The sequence below is a fragment of the Artemia sp. Qi Xiang Cuo genome, chromosome 17, assembly GCF_049724085.1.
Source record: "Artemia sp. Qi Xiang Cuo chromosome 17, ASM4972408v1, whole genome shotgun sequence".
NCBI classification, from domain to species: Eukaryota; Metazoa; Arthropoda; class Branchiopoda; order Anostraca; family Artemiidae; genus Artemia; species Artemia sp. Qi Xiang Cuo.
In genome coordinates, this window is record NC_142810.1 from 21,576,203 (window position 1) to 21,594,510 (window position 18,308).

Below are 18,308 nucleotides of genomic sequence, written 5' to 3' on the forward strand. Positions count from 1 at the left end.
TCTTTGGATAGTGGATCTCAGAGACGTCGAAAAAGGGATGGACCTTACAGAGAAGCCACAGCTCGCTTGGAAAAAGGAATGGAGCAATAAAAAAAAAAAAAAAATGAAAATTTGTCTTTAATTGCTATGGAAGGATTTATTTACCTCTTGTATCATTCTTTGACCTTTGTTCAAGCAACAAACCGAATCTAGCAAAAAAAAAAAAATATATAGGCCTAGTTCACATTTGTTCCTTAGCATTTCCGTTTTCCCATCACACCTTACCAAATGTAATCTTAACTGAAGTAATCCATATCTTTTCAAATATGTTAAACAGATAAGATCATCCATTATATGTCTATCTTACGAATGAACAGAAGCGTTTGTTTTTTTCATTTTCTTATTACAAAAGCAAACAAAATGAGAAAAGGATAGAAAAAGTAGAATAAACCAAACAACACAAGAAATCGAAAACGAGTTTCATTGACTTAAAGGTATGTGAGAAACACTAAGATGACAGTTTTAGTTTTTGATTAAATTGAAAAGAATATATTTTTTCTAACCAAAGTAAAAGCAACCTTAAAACTTAAAACGAACAGAAGTTTCCCTTATGTGAGGAGGCTGCTACCACCTCTGTGCACCCCTCCTACCACTCTCCATGTCAACGTCCTATAGCATTTTACTGAAAACATGAGTGGGAAAAACCTGGTTAATAATTATGACTGGTAATTAGTATTTAAATTTTATTGTTTAAAGCAAATGCATATTAATAAGCCCTTCCATTCTTGATTCATTGTGGAAAATGGGTTTCTTTCTATTCCCATTGCTCTTTTGCTACATCGATCGTTCTTGAAGGATTGAGGAAAGAAATGAAACTTTATCGTAAAGAGTAGGGGTTTAGGAGACATGGCAGTTCACCTAATATACAGTTTAATTTATGCATGCTTTAAACTTTAATGTAACTCATTACTTAATACTTTCTTTAAAAAAAAACTATTTTTAACTTTAATTTCTGTTCATTTCTAATACCATATGCAAGGGTATCCTGAACGACCTAATTAGCCAAAATTAGCGAATTTTGACAGAAAATCTACTTAATGGTAGAGTTTTCCAGCAAAATCCTCAATTTCGAAAACAGAATCAAATTTTTACTCAAATCTGTCCATTAATTGAATTAAATTGAGGATATTTTCTTCAGACGCATTCGAGAAATATTTTAAAGATATTTTCCTGTTATTCTTTACAAAATCTTTACTTTTTAATCTTCTTCCAGCACTGAGGACAGTTGATCAGAGTTGAATGGCTAAAAAATTGTATCATTGCCTTTGTTTTACCTTGTTGTTCTTCGTTGTCCAATATTTTGTCATACCTAGCGTGTGTGGTTTCAGAAATTATTCGAACCTATAAATCTGAGGGAAACTAATGTCCCCTCAAACCCCACTCTTTACAACAAAGTTTAACTTTTGCATAAAATTCTTTAAAAAAAACTTGCTCCCATAGTGTATTTTTTCTTGAAAATGAAATACATTTTCGTAAATAAATTATAATTCCACAACAGATGGACAGCTTTCGCCCCTTCCTCCCACATTCATATCGCAAAAGTCTCCCAACATTCATCCGAACTCATCTGAAAAGTTTGTCATCAAAAGGCTTTTTTGAGGCCATCCCCCTCCCCCTTCTAATAAAAAGAATCCACCACCTCCACCCAAATAGCTGCTCCGTAACTTTGCGATGCTCTAAAACATAATTTTATTGGGTCATATAATAACTGTTTTTTTTTTCTTACAGACTACATGTATTTTTAGGGATGGAATTATATCGTATGTCAGCCTTGCCTCTTTTACTGGGATATAAGATTCCTTACAAAAGTTCTTTGAATTTTTGCTCGATGATTTTTGTCCCTGTTCTGGCCGAGGTTGCTCTTTTGTGGGACAACTGCCTGAAATCGATAAATCTGAACCCGATGTTTTTCCGTGATTGCTTTTGTAACTAAAAACGTCAACTAGATCTTTGAATTCTTATCTAAATGAGCTCTTATTCTTCTGTTTTAGAAATTTCCATAAATTTGTTTTTGCCACAAACTTTTACTATTAAGACTAATCAGAACAACAGTTCCACTCCTGAATCAGCTATAACTGGCAATATTTTTTTTTAACTACGTAGCGTTTTAAAGCACGTTCTTGAATTTTCGATTATTATGGGCCGTGGTTCGTTCTTTACTAGGTTGCAGCCATCGCTGCAACAATGATTTCTAGATACTTCAGAGATTTTCCGCAAAAAAATTCACCCTTTACCGTCACATTTGGATGTTTATTGGCTTGCTGCTTTTATGCCGAAGAGCTAAATGCTAAAATCCTATCCTTAATGCGATTATTTTCTTTTTTTTGGGGGGGGGGGACAAAGCGACAAAAATAAAAGAGAGGAATTAGATGAAAAATAGAAGTAAGTAAGAAACTGATATTTTTGTCCCAATGAGTAAAACCGTAGATGATACAAAATATAAGCCAAATACAAATACTCTTTGTTAATACACAGAATAAGAAATTTCTATTATTAGTAAAAAATTATTAACTAGCATTTTTTTTAAAGTGATACCCTCAAATACTCAAAGTCACCTCAATAATGCAGAAAGCCTCATCTCCAAGCAAAGAGATTTTACAGGAGGACTTTAAATTAAGGTGCTCTAAGCGTTTTTTATATATAAAAATAAGCAACATAATTCATTTCTGGGTAGGATTTTGAGCTTTCTGGTGTCTTTTAAAGGTGTATCATTTTAGCCTGACTCGGAAAAGCTTTAAAACAGCCCTTAAAAAGGCTTGAGGTAAGCCCTTTTAACTTATCAGGGTTAATACCAGAGTAAATGATTGCCTTTCTTTCAGTGTTTATTAAAATGAGCCGTCAAAACAGGATAATTTCCGATAATTGATTCCAGGCACCAACTTTGGACACACGGCTTATAAATTCCCTTGTACTCCCGTTTTTCATGTCATGGATCACGGAACAAGAAAGAACGCCAGTGCTTTGGTATACGGTCGGCTGAGCACCGACCGTAATCCCTCCGGAGGGCAAATCCCATTAGTGTAGTCGTGATGGAAGCATCTGAACTAACAATCTCCGGTGTCTTATGTTGACACAATATTTACATGAGGTTCAAACTCCTAATTCGATGGTGCAAACTGTTTAAGAAAAGAACCACGTCAAACAAGTAAATACAAGTATTTTCACAGAGTATCTCGGTTTAAGCAAATTATTTCTTAACTAGCTAATTTCTTAGATTCAGTTTATAATTCATAAATTGGTTGATTAATCTGTGAAATTTAATTAGGGCTCATGGGCCGGGGGTTAGGTGACCTTTATTGTTTGTTCAAGTAAATATATTTTTCACTTTTTGTTAGATTTCCATTTATACATTGATTGTAAGAGGAGAGTGACGCATGATATCAATATAGACATTCGCTTTTGTTTATTGCGTTAAATACCCCAGTGCTGGAAGTTTTGTTTAATATGTGAGTTTGTTTCCTACTTATTTATTTATATTTTTTCTCTCTCTCTCTCTTCGTGTGTTTAGTTGTTGTATTTCTATGTGTGCTATTTTTTTAAAGAATATTTTATTGTTTTTTTCCGTTGAGAAAGGCTCCCGGACGTGGGGCCCAAATATTCGGAGTATATTTTAATTAAGTGTTTATTTGTTGTTATTTATTGTTTCAGTGCTCTATTAAAATTAAAACCCGTTTTTTCTTGCTTAATTTTTTCTTAACTGGCTGAAGAGACTATCGGACGACAACAACGATAATGAGAAAAATCATTTTGTATGCTGTTTTTTAGAATCAGAGAAAAAACTTGCCCTTTTGCTCCAAAAATAAATTTGATGTCTCCTTACACCCCCTCCTCCACTTAATCAAACGCAAATTAGAAGTTCTAGCTAAGTTTAGAGGCTATGACCAATTAAAGGCTATGACCCTGAGAAAATTTGCCTGATTTTCGAAGAAAGGAGGAAATACTCCCTAAAAGTATAAAAATCTTAATGAAAATCACACCATCAGATTCAGCGTGTCAGAAAACCCTACTTTACTGTTTTCAAGTTCCTAGCTGCAAAAATGTGGAATTTTTTTTTTTTTTCTTGCCATGAGAAGGATCACAGATGTGTGCTTATTTGTGTCTTTTTTGTTTCTTTGTTTTTCCAGGGGTGATCACAATGGTCCTAGAATATCGTGAGGGGACTCGTTCTAACATAAATTGAAAATTCTAGTGCACTTTTTAAGGGACCAAAAAAGATTGGAAGGCAACCCGGCCTTTTTCCCCGCCCCTTTTTTCCCAAAGTCGTCCGACCAAAATTTTGAGATAGTCATTTTGCTCATCATAATTGAAAGACCCAATAACGATGCCTTTGGATATTACATGTCCTCCCCCCCTCAGCTCCAGGGGAAAGGTCTTTAAGTCATAGACTGTGCCCATTTTTTACACATAGCATTTGTTATTGTGAAGTATGTATAAATTTTTGGGTGGAGGGGGACGAATTTTTTGCTGGGGGGTTTTTCCACGAAAGAATTTTCTATGGGGAGGGAAGTTTCCAGGGGGTGAACTTGCCAGGGAAAATTAATTATATACTGAGGGAAATTGCCAGAATTCCTGTACAGAATTCTTTTCATATGTCTTGCTTTCTCTTTTCAGTCTCCATTTTACGCGTGGAGTTGTTAAGGGTAATTATCCGGGGTAAATTTTCCCCGGGATTGAATTGTCTAAAGGTTATATCCCTGCAGAGAGAAACTTCTTCGTGGAGGTGGGGCCATATTTCCTGGCATTACTAGAAAACGATCAGAAATTACATTTAAAGAAACAAGTTTTTTCAACTGAAAGTGAGGAGCAACATTAAAACTCAAATCAAACAGAAATTATTACTTGTATGAAGGGGATAGCCCCCTCCTCAATACCTCATTCTTTACACTAAAGTTAGAATTTTGTCCCAATTCCTTAAGAACGACTCCTGAAGCAAAAGGGTTGTTTAATTAGAACAATAGGAAGCTTTTTGAAAAGTACTAAAAAACACTTTAGCGTAAAGAGCGATGTGTTGAGGAGGAGGCAAACACTTTCCTATACGTAAAAATCTTTGTTCGTTTTAAGTTTTATTATTGCTCCTTACTTTTGTAAACCTCTCTTTAGTTCTTTGTTTATGCCCTTCTATGTTGGCAGATGTAATGGTTTACGTAAATTCCAAAGATAGACGATAAACGTTGGTACATGGTCTTTATTAAATAACGTGAGAATACACATAGAGAAAATAAGGTAGCACAAGAACAACTAGCTACGACGAAGGCGAGAGATGGACTGCCTTTAGAAATGAGCGAAGAATGTAACTTTCCTGGAACGGAAGTTCTAGCCCTGGGAACGACCCCTTTCCCACGACTAGCTTTTAGTCCCAAGAGCTCCCCCCTGGACCGCTATCGTTGACGCATAAATGCCCAACTAACTAAGAAAGGAGATACCCAGAAATGCTTCCCGAATTGATGTTAAATACTTTACAGATTCTCCCCCCTGTTTTAAGTTAAATTTCCCAAATTTGGCTTATCCCCTTCTCATTAAACCCCCAAACTTTAATTGAATTCAAAACATTCCCTTCTAAAATTCTTCAGTTCTCACCTACTAACATTCTACAGCATGAACTAGTAAACAATTACATAATACAAACACTACACAATACTTGCAAAAGTAAAAACTTACATAATATAAACGAACCACACTAACAACAGTAGTCGGAAACTGGATATTGTAACACTTAATTTTTCTTTGTATATTTTAAAATAGACTTGTTCCCCATACCCCTGAATTTGATGAGGACAAGGAAAGTTGGGATTATGTATAAACTTTGAATTAGGGCAAAAGGAATGACCGGGAAAGGCTAATTAATCCTGAAAATACCAGCGACAAATAAAAGAAATTGCAGAAACTTTAAAAATCATACCATGCTGCAATGACGTTAAGATATTATTCCCAATAAAATCCTCGGGGTCTTATTGCTGCGGAACGCCTCGGTTTAGACCTATTTGGTTTTTCTCTACTAGCTTGTGGTTCGACAAATGGCAGTACTACTGTTAATATCTCTACATAACTATAAGCGCTACGCATTAAAACCATCCCGTGAGGCATCAACCTCATCTCGCGAGATATTACAACCAGCTCCCTCTCCCTGGGTAGCCAAACCGCCCTGCGAGGCATCAGTAACATCTCGCAGTGCAACAAAAAAAACATCCCGTGAGGCATCAGTACCATCCCACGGGACCTCAAAACTAGCTCCCTTTTCCTGGGTAGCCAAACCGCCCTGCGAGGAATCAGTACCATCTCGCAGTTCAACAAAAAAAACATCCCGTGAGGCATCAGTACCATCCCACGGGACCTTAAAACCAGCTCCCTTTTCCTGGGTAGCCAAACCGCCCTGCGAGGAATCAGTACCATCTCGCAGTGCAACAAAAAACCCAACCCGTGAGGCCTCAGTACCAACCCACGGGACCTGAAAACTAGCTCCCTTTTCCTGGGTAGCCAAACCGCCCTGCGAGGACTCAGTACCATCTCACAGTGCAAAAAAAAAAAAACATCCCGAGAGGCATCAGTACCATCCCACGGGACATCAAAACCAGCTCCCTTTTCCTGGGTAGCCAAACCGCCCTGCGAGGAATCAGTGCCATCTCGCAGTGCCTTCTCATTATCATTGAGTCCAAATTTCACCCTCGTCAGCGCATAAAGAAATTCATCGGAAAAAGAAGACGTGTCTCCTTTCCCCACTATCTGTTCTATCTGTTCATATTGTATTGCAACCTTATACGCATCACCTAAAAAAAAAAAAAAAAAAATTCTGCACAATTCTATAACAAAAAACGTTTGTAGGACGGTCTGATCCACTCCTTGAATAAATTTATAGCAAATCTTCCAAGAACTACACCATCATCCCTGGCTTCTAAGGACACCCTAAATAACCTTCCTAATTTTTGCATCCTTCTATAGAATAGATATACCCTTTTCCTTAAATTGAGCCACGCCTACAAACTCTGCAACCATGTTGCCTATTATTTTGCCTGGGGTATATACTACAAGTAATCCACCTTTTAAACTTGACAAATTTATAATCGTGGGATCCAGATTCCCGAAAAAGGAGCGAAACAAACCATGGGCCAAAAATGACGCAAAGCTTTTGAATCAGACCAATTTAACAACAACTGAAATTTTTGTAACTTTGCAACAAACTCAATTTTTGTAACTTTGTAACAAATTTTGTAACAAACTTAATTATTTTTCCACTTTCTGACTTTGTGAGTGGCGTTATTACTAAAAAAAAGGGGTCAATTAGCGATCCTATTACTTGGGACTGTTGAGGCTGTTCTATTGGAGGATTAATTGGGGTGGTGCTCAGGGGAGTTGGAGGGTTTGTTGGGACCCATGTTTTGATCTTTTGAAGGTAATCATAAAGTTCATCTTGATCGAAATCAGGATCATTTGAGTCAAATAAAAGAGGTGGCAATATGCCATTTCTCCTCCACTGTTTTACAAAATCAAAAGCAACCTTTTTGTTATATCCAGTTTCCGCCGGATCGAGAATAGGAATAAAAACTGACATATTGAGATTAAAATTTGAAAAGCAGTTATTCTAAAAATTTAAATATTTGTTTTAAACACCGTTCTTTAATTACGGACGCTAAATTTTGGGCAATAACTTCACTTCTAACAGCAAGGGTATAATAAAATTTACTGGGTTGTTTAATCGTGGTAAATCACTTACGAAAGATAGTCCTTTCCAGATCCAATTGTAGTTGGTTTCAATTAAATCACTAGCGTCAAATGTAGTCACAAATGAGAATTAATTTTCGATTATCGAATTCAAAATGTTAAATTTTGGTTGGAAACTGTCAAATGTAGATCACACGTCAACTGTATAAAATCAGGTAAAATAAACCACCAAACGTAAAATGGCTAAGTGAAGGTAGAAATCAACCGGAGACTTTCAGTTGTAGAAATTTGAATTAGTATGTAGAAGCTATCGCGAGGAAATCCATATTGGGCATTGTGTAACAGCCTATTTCAAAATGTTCATTTAAAAGAAAGTGTGTCTCAAGAAGGCGCTTTGAATAGAAAAAAGTTCAATACCTCGTAACATTTCGATGCCTTTTTATCAGTCTTTTGTAGTATTTGCGGCTCAATATCACAAGCAATTTTGGTAGCGGGCCAAATAGCTCTTCAATATGTTGCCAGTATTTAGCGTAAGATGTCGTAAGTACTTATAACGGTCACTCAAATGTCACTTGGAGGTTTTCCCCTAGTGATATATGCTCCACTAGTCTTAACCGCTTGCCACCACTCTGTAAACCTCTTTTATTGTTCTTTGTTTATGCCCTTCTATGTTGGCAGATGTAATGGTTTACGTAAATTCCAAAGATAGACGATAAACGTTGGTACATGGTCTTTATTAAATAACGTGAGAATACACATAGAGAAAATAAGGTAGCACAAGAACAACTAACTACGACGAAGGCGAGAGATGGACTCCCTTTAGAAATGAGCGAAGCATGTAACTTTCCTGGAACGGAAGCTCTAGCCCTGGGACTGACCCCTTTCCCACGACTAGCTTTTAGTCCCAAGAGCTCCCCCCTGGACCGCTATCGTTGACGCATAAATGCCCAACTAACTAAGAAAGGAGATACCCGGAAATGCTTCTCGAATTGATGTTAAATACTTTACACTTTCAGTTGAAAAAACTTATTTTTTTTAATTTAATATTTTTAAGCTTTATTTTGCTCCGTTGATTCAGTTCAGACTTCAGTAACTTCCTTCTGTATTGCTGAGTTATGAGCCTCTATTGAGAGGGGGAGGGGTTAGTTTTGGTCGAAGAGGGTGTCAAAATTGCATTTTAGAACAAAGCTAACTATGACCAAATAGGCTGAATTCAGGGCTGTATCCAGGAGTCTTGATCAGGAGGGAGGGGAAGAGGGCTACCAAAAGAATAAAGAGGATGGGGCTTGTCTCCCACAGGCTTCACCTAACAGTCTCATTGTTTTGTTTCTTAGAAGAAATAGTTATTTTCCCTGAATTTTACGATCAATTTACGAGTCTAAAAGTATTTGAGAGGGGAGGTAGTTTAAACAGGATACCCCCTGGATATGATCCGTACTGAACTAGATTTTTTCTAAGAAAGACGCGATAATTATGGTCTCAACATTCATTTTTGACATTTTTAACACACACAGACACCCCTCCTAGAGAGATATTTTAAGGTATAGTTTTTTTTGGATAATCACTGTCATGGGAGAAACTGTTATAACTAAATGGAAGCTATGATATAATCATTGGAAATTCAGGGGCCCTCTCATTTGAGAGAGCCCACGATATGATATTGAAAAAAAGTAAATAAAGACAAAAGTTTTCCCAAATGTAAGTGAATTTCGACTGAAAAGAAACTATGACATTTAGAAGGGGGATACCACCCGTAGACACCCCCACTCTTTGCAATGAATAAAGGTTATGCTCTTATAAAGAATATGATTTTTGTAAAGGTAACTTATCATGTGCGGAAACTCTAACCCAGCTAGTTCCTTTTACAGCAGACTTCTTCAGCCAATGCGATGATCACTCAGTTGACAAAAGTTTTTTCTTTGATCACGAGCTTGTCTTCGGTTCTGTCATTTGATAAATCTTCAGATGGAGATTGCACTGGCTTCTTCTCACCGTTGTCATCTTTGGCTAATGACTTCTCTGATAAAACATGATCTTCCGCTACTTTGCCGCTGATTCCAGTTTTTCTTCTTTTTTTTTGCTTTTTCTGTACCATAAAAATCATTTGAAATTCGTTGTTGGTAAAGTTGTATAACTGATCAAGCGCTATGAAGTCCTTTGTGTTGACCAGTAGCGTTTCCATGTGTAACAGTATGTGTAATAGTATCCTCGTTTACCTGAAACTTCGCTAAAATCATTTGCTTGAGATTTCCTGAGTTCATGGCTGCACTCTGACTAAGCGTATGAGTTGCCTCTTGTGCATTAGGCGTGATAAAAGCGTCTTGGAACCCGAAATGACTTGTCCCAATCATCTCGAATGTTAGAAAATAATTATCCACTTTGTCAGATTCTCTCATCTATGGACTTGTATATTCCATGACGCAGAAACAAAACTCTTTTGCAATTCCAATTCTTATTTTCTCAGCTTGATCTCTTCCTTTCGCTGATTTTCCTGTCTGAGGATGTCTTCCAGTTCTTCCTGATATCCATTTTTCTTGCTTAGCGGCTTGCTGATTTAGTATGACCCGAAACATGCTAAGCCTCAACAGGGCCGGATTTAATTCTTGGGCGCCCCTGGGCTCAAGCAATTTAAGGGAAAATCCCCGAAAATTCGGGGATAATGGAAGCCCTGAACATGCTATAGTGGAAGCTGGTTTCATGCCGTACTGTGCTTGGTGTGTTGCTACCAGATGGAGCCATCGACGAGGTTATCGGACCTTGTAGGTATCGTGTCGCCTAAATGAAGGCCACTTGACCTCCAGACGGAGCTCCTACGTTGGCCAAGGTAGGATCAGACATGGTTAATAGTGGCAAACCCAAAGAAGGTGATCGTAAGACTCATGAGCCAAAAGCTTCAACAGGATTTGTCTTTCCTTGTGACACAAAACTGAGGTTTAACAACAAAGGATTCAGACGGGATATTGGAGCAGTAAAATATGCTCGTTATCAGAAACAGCCACAGCAGTAACACTACTAGAATGAGAAGAATAGGTGCGATAAGACGATTTGGATTTCTCTAAGGTTAACTTTCGATGAGTAGGGATATACTCAGACCGATCTCCAACATCAGGCGCTGTAAAAAAATCTCTAAAATGTATACTGATCAAAACCTTGATCAACTGGCAAATTTTGATTTTTTAATAATAGACGGACCTGTAAAGACGGAATTACAGTTTGTTCACTAAGATGATTGTGATGCTTCAGAAGAGTTTTGTTTTTAACTCATTGATGACTTTCCATTTCCTGTGTGAAGGAAGATGATTTTGTTTGATATATTAATTAAGAAAAAGAACTTTCTACAAACAGAAATTGTTCAAAGATACAAAGAGAGCCATATTAAACTCAAGACCAGCAGAAATAGAGCCCTATGATAATTCAAACTCAAAACGCACAGAGATTATATTTAAAAAACGAATGGAACTCAAAACTAATATAATTTAAAATAAATAAGATGAATAAATAAATCTTATAACGAGAAAAGGTTAAACCAAATATTCAAGACAAACCTAAAACAAACAAAAATTACAAAAAACAGGAACTTGGCCACTGCCATCTTCCCATCCTCTAGCCAAGAAAGTCTTAAAGACTATTATGGCATTTTTGGTTTATTGAAAACTGCATGTATTTTGAACAGTGTACTTTAGTTCTTCAAAACTGCGACGACAAATAAAAAATAAATCACTATAATGCCGAAGATAACAGGAAAGAATTAATGAAAATAAACTGAAAATTTAATGTATAATGATATTAAGTCTGGAAATCTCAGCAATTCAAGATTTTATTTCGTTACATTTTACTTTTAATTTTTAATGTTGTAGATACAGAAAAAATGTTACAATACATTTTGTTTTCAGCAAAGTACGAATACTGCAATAGCCTTTAGACCTTTTATGGTTAGGGGATGGGGAAGGGGGCAGCAGCAAAACTCCTGTTTGTAGTAATTTTTGTTTGTTTTAACTTTGACTTGAATATTCAATTCAATTTTTACTCGTTTTAAGCTTTATTTATTAGTCTATATCAGCACCTGCTATGTTTATGTTTGTTATGATTAATTTAATTTGTTAAATTTGTTTGTTTAATTTGTTAATTTAATTTATAATCGTTTTGGGATTCATTTGATTCTTTGAAAGTAATTTCTGTTCAGTTGGAGTTTCAATTATCACAGAATTTTATTTCTGCTGGTCTTTTGTTTAATATGGCTCTTTGCTTTTTCTTATAAAACTTCTTTTTATGGGAAGTTTTATCAAAGTTTTTATAAAGTAAATCTAATTAGTTAATTTTGATTTATTTCAAAATGAGAGTTTCATCTATCTTCCTTACCAAAAAGATATCTTTCAAAATCTGGACGGGGCTAGGGTTTTGGACCTATGCCTACCTTAACCTTGTCCTCCATTGACCCTACTAATTGTTTGACTACAGAATAAAAGTTCAAAATAGGGATAAAATCCTTTTTAATAGACATTGTATAGAAATTCACAAAAAATACCTGATATTTCGGTCACATATACAGTGACCGTCATCAGTACTGGTCTCCGAAATTATCTATGTTTGACTACAAAAATTATGTCAATAACGGAGGAACTGTTGATTTCTCCTTTTTAACCCTAGCGATCATCAGAACTAAGGTAAAAAATAATACTTATTTGAAATTAGAACTATATTTTCTGTTTTTCATTTGATTGAACATATCCTTATAAATTCAGGTTAAAGCTACTATAAAACGCCAGGGACAACCCCTTGTCATGACCAAATATTCACCCATCTTAAATAATGATCAGACAATTTTTGCCAAGTTTGCCCTTCTAAAGCATCGCAAATACAAATTGTAATAAAATGTTGTTTTACTATTGTAAAAGGATTTTCCTATTGGTGATTTTCTGCTGTGGTACTTCTGCAAATTTCAATAGAACTTTTTAGGATGAATTTTCGACTAATTTTACTGATTTTTACCTAGGTTTTACTAATTTTCGCCTTATTTTTGAGTCGGTCAAAAATTTCGGGGAGGGGGGGGGTTCAAACCGGGTAACCCCCCCCCCCTGGATACGGCCTTGATTGAAAGCTTTTAAAATCTAAAATACTCTAAAGAAAAAAAAAAGGAGAAAAGTCGCTACATATTTCTTTAAATGTAACTAACACTCTCGCATATACCCTCTATAGCTTTAATCTTAGTATATAAATAACGGTAGTCGAAGTCACACGTATTCACACATGCAAATAGTCCCAGGTAGTTATAGTCGCAGTTTCAGCCGCAGAAGCAGTAACAATGGTTTTCCATTGCAAGTATATCCTTTTGATAAGTGAATGCACATAGTGATTTTTCTTCTTCTTTTTTATATAGAGTAACATCCCCCCAAGCATTCTCTGATATTTTACCTTAATAACATAGCCTTTTATGACGCACTCAGGATCAAACACCCCAATCTTCCCATATGATCAATCATGCATGTAAGCAATGGGCATTTTGCATAATTTACAAACTTTTCTCCAAGGGCTGGGGCTGGCGTGACATTCCCAGAGGCATAGTTATTAAACATTCTGATCAATTTGAACATAGTGGCTATTTCCTAACTTTGATCAGTTATCAAGGGGGTGTAAAAAGGGCAATGAGGCCTTTTGCTCCCAAAGCACTGTTCAACATTCCCTGAAAATTTCAATTTAATGCCCTTAACCATTTCAGAGATTTAGCTGATGCACCCTTTTGACAATCAGCACACACATAGTGTGTTTTGATTTTGTTCAGCATTCCTGTTAACATTCCCAGAAAGTAGTCACAAGTAGATTTAGTAGCAGCTGCAAACAGTCGCAGTCATGGGCGTACAGAAGGGAAGAGAGAGGGGGTGGCTGGCCCCCCCCCCGAGAACTTCAAATTCGCACTAGATATGGTTGAAAAAGCAGTTGAAAAAAGGTAGATGGTTAAAAAGGCAGTTGATAAAAGGTAGATGGTTGAAAAACCTAGAAATAAACAGCTGGAATCACAGAATAAAAGTCAAGCAAGGAGCAATTATCCATAATGTCTTGGAAAGATTTAGCTCTAATCCAAGAAGATTGATTAATGCTGAAGCTTGTTGATGATTTATGATTTTTGGTGACTACTTATTAATAAAGATTACATGGGTATGATAGAACTTGCTGGCAATGTGAGGTTTTGTGAACTGCAAATATAACTTCAGCCCCCCACCCTTCATCACAGAATCGGCTGCCCTCCCCCCCTCTAGACAAGAAGCTATGTACACCCATGGTCGCAGTCACAGTTGTAAGTTGGCACTGTTAGAAGTAGTCGCAGTCGCAGTCGCAGCTAGTCTCAGTAGTGGTACAAGTAGCAGTAGTTGCCCTGATAGCTTCTGGTTAATACAAATATACGTTCCTAAGATATTGCAGATACACTTTTTAATATCTTGCCTGTAGATAGGGTCCTCTGATTTAGCTCAAGATGCCCTTGAACATTAACCAAAATGTCACCTTGATACCAGTAGTCTTTTTGGGTACCAGGATCAAACTCCCTTCTCCCCTTTTCCCAACGATAAATCCTGCATGCAAGAAATAGAAAAATTGCATAATTTACATTCCTCGCCCAAGGGTGCCCAGAAACAAAGCTATTAGACCTTGTGAGTATTTTGAATAAGATGACTATTTAAGAATTCTATCCGTGTTGAGGGAGGGATATAAGAGGGTAAGAGTGGAGGGGCTAGTTGCCCTCCACTCCTTTTTCAACATCCTTCTCAACATCCCTTAAAGTTTCACCTTATTGCCCTTAGCCGTTCCTTAAATATTTATGCTGTGGCCTTCTGACAACCCTCCTGCATATAGTGTGCTAGAATTTTGTTTGACATCCACCTCAACATTTTCCAAAAGTTCTGCCTTGATATTCTTCGATATTTTGGAGACTAAGGATGAAGCATGCGCCGCTTTCCAAATAACTAACCTTATATATAAAAAACGGCAACGTATAACTTACTACACTTGCCCCAGGGGCTGTAGGGGGGGGGGAGGGTATATCATCCCGAAGTCATAGTTATTTAACTTTTTGACTATTTTGAACACAGTAGTCATTCAAAAATTTTGATCAAATATATTTCGGGGAGGGGGGCAGCTAAAAAGGGCATGGGATAGGACTGGTTGCCCCTCGACCACTTTCCAACATCCCCATCTACATGCCCTGAAAGTTTAAACTTAATATCCTCAGCCGTTACTGAGATATTATGAGATACTATTTTTTGGTAAACTTGATAAATTTTTTTTCTTTTGATTTAGCTTAATATGCCTCTTAACATTGCCAAAGTTTCACATTAATACACCTTGCCTTTTCGAACACACCGACAATGAAACATTAACCCTTTTTCCTAATGGTAGATCTTACATGTAAAAATGAGCAAATTGTATAATAAGATCCTCTCCCTGGGGGCTGAGGGAGTATTGCATTCCTAGGAACATATTCACTAGACTTTTTTACTATTTTAAACAAAACCACTTTTGAAAAACGTTGATCAGAGTTGAGGGGAGGGGCATCCAAAAAAGGCAAAGGTGCTGGTTGTCCTCCGATCACGTTTCAACATCCCCCTTACCATACCTTGGATGTTTCAACCTAATATCCTTACCCGTTCCTTAGACATTGCTGATACACACTTATGACAACCAACATGCACGCAGTATGTTTTATTACGTTCGGCAGCCCTTTTAAAAACCTGTGGGGGATTATGTCATTCCCATAATGATAGTAGTTATCATTATGGGATAACTACTATCATAGGGAGGGTAGCTAAAAAGGGGCATTGGAGTGGTCTAGCAGCCCTCCAACCACCTTTCAACATCCCCCTTAACATCTCCTGAAAGTTTCAACTTAATACCTTCAGTCGTTCTTAAAATACTGCTGATCCTCCTTTGTGGTGAACTGGATTCACAAAGTGTCTTTTGATTTAGTTGAACATACCTCTCAACATTCTCCAATAATTCACATTAATACCCTTAGCCTTTTCTGATACACCAAGAATCAAACATTTTACCTTTTCCTAATGATAAACTCTGCATGTAAACAATGGCCAAATTGCATAACTTATAATCCTTGCCCCGAAACCGGGGGAGGGGGGTATGACGTCCGTGGATACATAGCTATTAGAGATTCTTAGGGTTGGAACAAAATGACAATTTCAAAATTTTGATCAGATTTAGGCAGAGAGGGCACTTAAAAAGAGCAGGAAGGGGTTGGGGCTTGACAACCAGCACGCACATAAAGTGTTTTAATTGTGTTTGGCATCCCTCTTAACATTTCCTTAAAGTTACACCTGAATATACCAAGCCTTTTTAGAGACCTAGGATCAAACATGCCAGTAGAAGTGACCCTATTGACCCCACGATTCACCCCTGCTGCCACCTATAACTTTTTTTACATAATTCATGGATGATTATGTGTGTCGGTCGATTTATTTGATGTTTTTTATGGATTTTTTCAGTGAGAATTTGAAAAAAAGTAATTTTGTCACATTTTTGTATGTTTTTATTGAATTTTTAAGTGAGAATTTGAAAAAACAGGATTTTGTATTGTATTTGTCAGTGAGAATTTGAAAAACAGTAATTTTGTCACATTTATGGATGGTTTTATGGTTTTTGTCAGTGAGAATGAAAAAACAGGAACTTTCTCACTTTCATGGATGTCAACAGCAATTTATGTATGTTTCATGGTTTTTGTCAGTGAGAATGGAAAAACAGTATTTTTCTCACTTTGCTGTCAGTCATTAATCAAATTGTTTCCGGGCAAAGTTTAGTAATGTCTGACAGGTACTGCGCCAGGAATAGATCCAAGTCATTAATGTCTTTGCCTCGGGAACAGTTCTACTGGTCGAACTCCAAAGGATATTAATAACCAATGGCCATGGAAACAATTAGGCAAGAAACATCTTAGCGATGAATTGTTTTAGCGCGCGAAAAGGTTTCCTATTAATTTGAAATGCGTTAGCACAGAGATGCCAATAACAAAGGAACACGCTGAATTTACGTTTAGTGATTATTTGTGCGAAACCGTTTTAGACAGGTTATGGAACTATTTCGGCGAAACAGATAGAGACATTTTAAAAGAAGTTTTTTGAAGAGATTTTAGAAGAGAATTTAAAGGTGAAACTCTGTGGTCGTTATAATACACAAGTTTCATTTGAACAGTGTTGTGAGGTCCTCTAACCCAACACCAAAGGGTTCCAATCCTCCTACCCCAACCCCGAAGGAAGCCCCCGGTCCTCAAAGGCCCCCCAAGCTCCCAAAGGCCCTCCACCGGCGCCCCCAAAGGTCCACCCAGACCCCCAAAGGCCATCCCCGGGCCCCCCAAAGGCCCATCGAGCTCCCAAAGGACCAACGGGGTCCCAAAGGCCCTCCACCGGCCCCCAACTGCCCCAACGGCCCTCCCCTGGTCCTCAAAGGTCCCCCGGACTCCCAAAGGACCAACGGGGTCCCCAAGGCCCTCCACCGGTCCCCAAATGCCCCCCAGGCACCCACAGGCCCTCCACCGGCCCCCAACTGCCCCCAAGGCCCACCCCTGGTCCTCAAAGGTCCCCCAGGCTCCCAAAGGACCAACGGAGTCCCAAAGGCCCTCCACCGGTCCCCAAATGTCCCCCAGGCACCCACAGGCCCTCCCTGTGCCCCAAAAGCCCACCCAGACCCCCAATGGCCATCCCCGGGTCAGGTTAGGTTAGGTCACTCATAGGTGTTTGTTGTCTGAAACTTCGAGTTTGGGATGAGTAGTTGGCTATTTCAGACTTTTCTGAGCTAAGGTTTCTTAGTATTTCGTAGGTGAATGCTGTCTGAAACATATGATTTGGGGTATGTAAATTACTATTTCGGTCTGTTCTTAGTTGTATTTCTTAGTCTTACATAGGTTTTTAGTGTCTGACAAATATGAATTGCGATGTTTAGATTGATATTTTAGACTTATATGATCTATTTTTATTATAATTTAATATGTCTTAGTTTTCAGAAAAATATTTTTTTGGATGTGTAGTTTGCTATTTCAGGCTTTTCTGAGCTAAGGTTTTCTAGTATTTCGTAGGTGAATGTTGTCTGAAACCAATAGTTTGGGATTTGTAATTTGCTATTTCCGACTTTTCATAACCGGATTTCTTAGTCTTTCGTAGGTGTGTGGTGTCTGAAACCTATGATTTGGGATGTGTGGGTTGCTATTTCAGGCTTTTCTGAGTTGGATTTCTTAGTCTTTCATAGGTGTGTAGTGTCTGAAACCTATGATTTGGGGTGGATGGATTGCTACTTTTGACTTTTCTGAGCTGGATTTCTTAGCCTTTCATAGGTGTTTGTTGTCTGAAACATATAGTTTGGGATGACTAGTTTGCTATTTTTGACTTTTCTGAGCTAGGTTTCTTAGCCGTTCATAGGTGAGTGTTGTCTGAAACCTATGATTTGGGATATGTAATTTGCTATTTCTGACTTTTCATAACCGGATTTCTTAGTCTTTCGTAGGTGTGTGATGTCTGAAACCTATGATTTGGGGGTGTGTGGGCTGATATTTTTTGACTTTTCTGAGCAGGATTTCATAGCCATTCGTAGGTGTGTGTTGACTGAAACCTATGATTTGGGAT

At 37.6% G+C, this 18,308-nt stretch overlaps 1 protein-coding gene across 1 annotated transcript in view; it reads right to left on the minus strand.

The window, feature by feature from the left end:
- Positions 1-9,799, minus strand: part of LOC148941996 (teneurin-a-like) — a 172,424-nt gene extending 162,625 nt beyond the window's left edge. Inside the window, exon 1 of the mRNA XM_089103200.1 lies at positions 9,623-9,799. Within this exon, the coding sequence (XP_088959326.1) occupies positions 9,623-9,799 (177 nt within the window). The remainder of the gene's footprint in view (positions 1-9,622) is intronic.
- Between the last annotated feature and the right edge of the window lie 8,509 nt (positions 9,800-18,308).